General features: G+C 42.4%; 1 protein-coding gene across 1 annotated transcript; it reads left to right on the top strand.

Moving 5' to 3' along the window:
- The first annotated feature begins 387 nt into the window (after window positions 1–387).
- Window positions 388–2,950, top strand: LOC147964839 (uncharacterized). Its single transcript, XM_087530177.1, has 3 exons — window positions 388–1,008; window positions 1,378–1,507; window positions 1,872–2,950. The coding sequence occupies exons 1-3, from the start codon at window positions 388–390 to the stop codon at window positions 2,948–2,950; spliced, it is 1,830 nt and encodes a 609-aa protein (XP_087386303.1).
- The last annotated feature ends 3,305 nt before the right edge of the window (window positions 2,951–6,255 follow it).

The raw sequence follows: 6,255 nt of genomic DNA, 5'->3' as shown, positions 1-6,255 counted from the left end.
CATTGCATGTCTTGATAACAATATGGAGCACCCTCAGTAATTATGAAAGTAAAACCTTGTGATTTATGCACGCATATTTGAGCAACAATTAAATCGTGTATTAATGTTGTTGTTTTGTTTTTAATTACCATTAGTGCAGTGTAGATGGAACGATCTCGATGGATGAAGAATCGGACAACCGCAAATTTTATCAATGGCGTGACAGAGTTCATGAATTTGGCTGAAAGTACAAAGAGGAGAATCGGTGATGCAGATTACATCATGTGTCCATGTACTGATTGTGCCAATACAGAGTCACATGAAGTTGCAGATGTCGAGTGGCACTTAGTCTCTTGGGGATTCATGGATGGATATACACGTTGGACCAGACACGGTGAACAGGAGGTCATGGATGGAGATACCCAGGGCTGCGAGATGCCAAACCCCAATCAGTGTCACATGGATGTTGAATCTAACACCGGGGCAGAGGCCTCAAGCTACCAATGGAACACCGGAAAGCCGAAACGCCCACTGGAAAACCAAGATGTCGACGCAGATGACGACGATCTTGATATGCCAGATTTTGTTGCTATGGTTGCAGATTTCAAGGGCCCGGATATGATTGGGTACAAGGATCTGCCAACTATTGATGCGGACTCGAAGAAAGAATTGTATCCAAGTTGCAAAAAGAAATATTCCAAGTTGAGTGCCACCCTGGTGCTTCTCAAATTTAAAGCAGAAAACGGTCTATCAAACAAGGGATTCATAGAGATGTTAGGTCTTTTCAAAGAAATTATTCCAGAAGATAATGTGCTCCCCAGAAGCACGAATGAAGCGAAGAAAATTGTTTTCCCATTGGAACTTGAAGTACAAAAGATACACACTTGTGTGAATGCTTGTATATTGTACCATGGTGAGTACAAAGATTTGCATGCATGTACCACATGCAAGCATGCACGATACAAGTGCGGGAGAGCAAAGGACAAGTACAAATTGGATGACGAGATCAAGACAGGAATCCCTTTCAAGGTTGTTTGGTACTTGCCTTTAATTCCAAGGTTGACGCGTTTGTTTGCAAAACCTAGAGAGGCAAAGAGGTTGCGGTGGCATCACGATGAGCAAATTGCGGATAAGTATATGAGGCACCCAAAAGATGGGGCTCGGTGGGAATTAATCAACAACAAGTTTGAAGACTTTGCCAAGGATCCTAAGTCTCGGGCAGTGTACTGATGGCATGAATCCTTTTGGCAATATGACCACCAATCATAGCACATGCTGGTGCTTCTATGCATATATAACCTAGCTCCTTGGTTGTGTATGAAGAAAAAATACATTATGATGTCAATGATTATCCAAGGCCCAAAGTAACCTGGAAATGACATCAACATTTCCTTTCAGGTACTGGTAGAAGAACTGCTGACAGTGTGGATAGATGCACATGCTGTAAAATGTTATGATGCTTATAGAAAGGAGATTTTTGATCTACATGCGATGCTGGTGCACACCATTCAAGATATGCCAGCATTAGGCAACACATCGAGGATGAAAACAAAGGGAGATGTAGGGTGTGTCACATGCATGGATAGGACAGCTAGCAGATTTCTTCCCAACTCACACAAAACCGTGTATCTGCGTCATCGTAGGTTCTTACAGAAAAATCACTCATACCGAAAGATGAAAGCTGGATTTGATGGTACGATAGAGGTAGGTGTGGGCCCAAGACCCTATGATGAGGAGGTGGTCCACAACATGGCTAAACAAATTAATGTTGTGATTGGCAAGAAGCACCCTTTGACGGTGAAACAAACACCCAAGCGTCAAGTGTTTAAGAAGAAATCGTTGTTCTGGAAATTACCTTACTGGGAGATTCTGTGTGTATGTCATGCACATAGAGAAGAGCGTATGTGAAAGCATCCTTGGTACTCTGCTCAAGATTAAAGCTAAAAGAAAGGATGGTGACGGTTCACGGCTCGATATGCTTGCTGCTCAATCAAAACGCAAGAGTGAAGCAGAAGATGATGACAAATTCATCAAAGCTCGCCAGAGTTACAATTTCAGTACAAAAGAAGCAATACAGTTCTTCACCTATTTGTTGTCAGTTAAGATACCCTCTTCCTACTCCGCAAACATCATAAGTCTCGTGGATGTAAGCTCAGGTAAAATGAAGTTGGGACACATTAAGTCACATGATTGCCACGTAATGTTGACAAAAATCCTCCCGGTGACCATCAGGAATCTGATGGACAAAGATATGAGAAACACACTCATTGAGCTCTATGATTTCTTCAACCAACTATGGCAGAAAGTTGTAGATCCTGAAGAGTTGGATCATCTGCAAGATGATATTGCAAGAATATTGTCCACCCTAGAGATGTTTTTCCCATCATCATTCTTTGATGTCATGGTCCATCTCACTATGCACCTTGTCGACGAGATAAAGTATTATGGTCCTGTGTTTCTTCGCAACATGTATCCCTTTGAGCAGTTCATGGGAATACTGAAGCGCTTTTGTGAGAACCAAAACCATCCAAAGGCAAGCATCCTACAAGGTTATACCGCGGAGGAGGTGGTTGAGTTTTGCACCGAATACATGAAACAAAGACCTATAGGTTTGCCCCTCTCTCACCACGAGGGAAGGATGGAAGTTAAGCCGGTCCTTGCTGGCACACAAATGGCTGCACCCAGAGAATTGGCAGAGAAAGCCCATTTGACGGTACTTCTTAACAACCCAGTTCTCAGCGCTTATGCCGAAGAACACATGGCGGAGATACGCCAAAGCTTCTTACCAATGGTGCCTTCATCAAATGTGGAGATGAAGGAGCACACTAAGAACTACGCCGAATGGCTGAAGAATCGTTTGGCACAAGGATCCATCGATGACATTGATACATGGTTAGCACAAAATCCATCACATACGGTGTTGATGTACCAAGCATATGACATAAATGGATACATGTTCTACACTGAGTAACGTGATCAGAAGACCTCATATCAGAACAGCTTTGTTTGAATAGAATGCATGACTATAGATGAAGCTGATAAAAGGGTATACTATGGAACCATCAAATAGATTTGGGATCTTGACTATGTGAAAGTTAAGGTGGCATTATTTAGGTGCGCATGGATCCCTCTTGGTCATGTAAAGGTTGATGATTACAGGAAGACCTGTGTTAACAGGACAACGGTGGCATATCACGCGGATCCGTTCATTCTTGCCAGCGATGCTACCCAGATTTTCTTTGCGAAAGACCCCTTGCGTAAGAACTGCCATGTAGTGATGCATGGGAAGAGGAGGGTACCGGGTGTCGAGGATGTTGCCGATGAGGACGAGTACGATGAATTTGCTTAGTTGCCAGCCAAGGGATCACGCACCCGTGTAACAGAGCAGTGTAAAATCATCAGAAAACCCAAGTTCAATCGGGGTCAATGTAATGATCCCAGTTCCCCCATGTACATGGGAATTAAGCCGTAAGACTAGTCTTTATGCCTACCCTGCAACTTAATTCGTTCAATTTAGAACTATCACATGTACTGAATTTGTGAGTTATGCCCGGTTTTCTATTGATGTAAGAACCGTTAATATGTTGACCTTCATATGCTGTCAGCTCAGGCAATGAATATGAACTGTTTTTTGTTATTATTATTATATCATAGAGGTAGCACACTCAATTGATCTCACTACAGTATGTGTGAACAAAAATATGCAATCTGGTTTGCGAATAGCACACGGTTCGTTGATGAAAGTCGTGTGCCGAACAAACCCCGCCCGCGGTCTGAGTCATGCTTTCTGATTGGCCAGAACCCAAACCGCACGGATCGTACGTCTGCACCGTTGGATGCTCCCAGATCGAACGGTGATCCTCATCCCTTTCGACAACACATGCAGTTCTGGTTGTAATTTTATTTTTATGCAAAAAATGCATGTTAAGCTCAAAAAATGTCTTAAATATAGCTAACGATACCAAAAATGCGCCATAAAATCAAACCCGTGGTATAATGGTGATTGCGTACCATGGAAATTTTTATGAGGCCAAACAATGAAGTCACCGACCACTAGAGTTTGAATTGACATGTCTCCTTTTGGAACCATGATCCTTCATGTGAGATGCTCCAGTTTAGAAGGAGCGATCATCAAAACTTGTGCCAAACTTTACCAATTTTTCCACGGGGTCGTGAGAGCACGCCACGGGCACACATCGATTTTGATGATGTCCGGACTCCTAAATTTCCTGTGATTAAAATACCAAGTAGGCCTACGCCAGTTGCCGCACCTCGCAGCTGAAATGTTTGAAACTTCTCCCCCACTTCTCGAACAAACGGATGAAAACTCGCAAAGCGACACACAAATGATTTGTACACCTTCTTTGATAGGCTGATCGTAATGGGAGTATCATAGCTAGTATCATGCATGCCAACTAGGCAATTTTGATGAGCTGTCATAGAATTAAATGAAGAAAGAGAGGGTTAAGTATCATATCATGATGCCGAATCATAATAAATGCTATGCTACTATGTGTCATGCATGACAATAAATAAAATACTACATGATACTATCTTATGATAATATACGTACATTACGGAGGTAGTATCATATACTGTATCATATGCATGATACTAGTATATGATACTCCCCTTTACAACCAGCCTTATCATATACTAATATCATGCATATGACACTACCTCCGTAATGCACGCATAGTATCACAAGTTAGTATCTTAGGTTGCCTTATTAATTCCCATGCATGACACAAAGTAGTACAACATTTAATATGATACGGTATCATGATATGATACCATAGTCTCTCTTTCCTCATTTAACTGTGTGCCACATCATCTGAAAAGTCTAGTTGGCATGCATGATACCGCTTATGATACTCCCATTAAGACCAGCCTTAGGGTGGCCATAGTGGGGGTATCATAGCCGGTATCATGCACTTGGGAATAGAAAATATGATGATGTGGCAAAGAAGTAACATAGGTAGATACCATAACATAATAAATATGATATACTACTTTGTGTCATGCATGGCCATAAATACGGTCATCTATATGATACTACTCTATGATACTATGCACTATGAAGGTACGTACGTAGTATCATACACTAGTATCATATGCATGATACTATAGTATATGATACTCCCCACTATAAGGCTGGCCATAGTGGTGGTATCATAGTTGATATCATGCACTCGGAAATAGCAAGTATGCTGATGTCGCAAAGAATTAAAGAAGATAGAGAGGGTTAGAGTAACATATAGGTAGATACCATATCATGTTAAATGCGATGCTAATTTGTATCATGCATGGCAATAAATATGATCATCTACGTACTCTATTATACTATGCACTATAATTAAAGGTAGTATCATACACTAGTATCATATATATGCATGATACTAGTATATGACACTCTCCACAATGAGTAGCCTAAGTATAGCCTAACTAAAACACCCACATGTAGTTGTAGTAGGGTTTTTGACTTTATATGCACTAAAATGCAAGGTAAGTGCAAAGAATGACTTAAACATAGCAGACGAGACCTGAAATGGGCCGGAAAATCAAACCAAGGGAATATCCGTGATTGTTTACCATGATTTTTTTGAGGCAGAACAATGTATAGTAACTGGCGATTTGAAGTCAGAAGTGTCGCATCTCCTTTTGGAAACTATGATCCTTCCTGTGAGATGCTCCGGCATGGAAGGTGCGAGCACCAAAACTTGTGCCAAACTTTACCAAATTTTTTCCATGCGATCGTGAGAGCACGCCATAGTGAAACAATGATTTTCATTATTTTCCGGACTCTATATGCATTTCCTGAAATTAAAATACCAACAAGGCATACGCCTCCGGCCGCACCATGTGGCCGAGCTATTTGAAGTTTTTTTCCTGTTTCTCAGACAATGAATGAAAACTCGCAAAGCGACACACAAATGATCTTGCTAACACACACGTGTAGTTGCGACTATATATATATAGGGTGGGTCTATTATGATAACACCCCCTTAAGACTTATTCTGCACATCAGTTTCTTATTCTGATAACACCCCCACGTCACCGGCCCACCCCACCCACTCTTCCTCTCCTCCCACTCCCTCACTTCTCTCCACTTTCCCCCCTCCCCCGCATAGAACCACCCCCATCCTCCCCCGTCGCCCGCTTCCTCTTACCCAGCCGCGCACCACCGCGCCTACCACCTTCCTCCTCCACCTACCTCCCATGGCCGGCGCGCCGCCCAACCACCCCGCCCCACCCGCCCACCCTGTCGGTGGCCTT

This window comes from Triticum urartu, chromosome 6A (genome assembly GCF_056163025.1).
Source record: "Triticum urartu cultivar PI428250 chromosome 6A, HENAU_Tu73, whole genome shotgun sequence".
NCBI classification, from domain to species: domain Eukaryota; kingdom Viridiplantae; phylum Streptophyta; class Magnoliopsida; order Poales; family Poaceae; genus Triticum; species Triticum urartu.
This window is presented reverse-complemented; position numbering and strand designations above follow the sequence as displayed.

Excerpts from the sequence above, each read along its gene's own strand:
- LOC147964839 (XM_087530177.1), top strand. The coding sequence starts at position 388 with ATGGATGGAGATACCCAGGGCTGCGAGATGCCAAACCCCAATCAGTGT. Across the intron at positions 1,009-1,377 it reads AGACAGGAATCCCTTTCAAG|GTACTGGTAGAAGAACTGCT; the intron begins GTTGTTTGGTAC and ends ATTTCCTTTCAG. Across the intron at positions 1,508-1,871 it reads TCAAGATATGCCAGCATTAG|AGAAGAGCGTATGTGAAAGC; the intron begins GCAACACATCGA and ends TCATGCACATAG.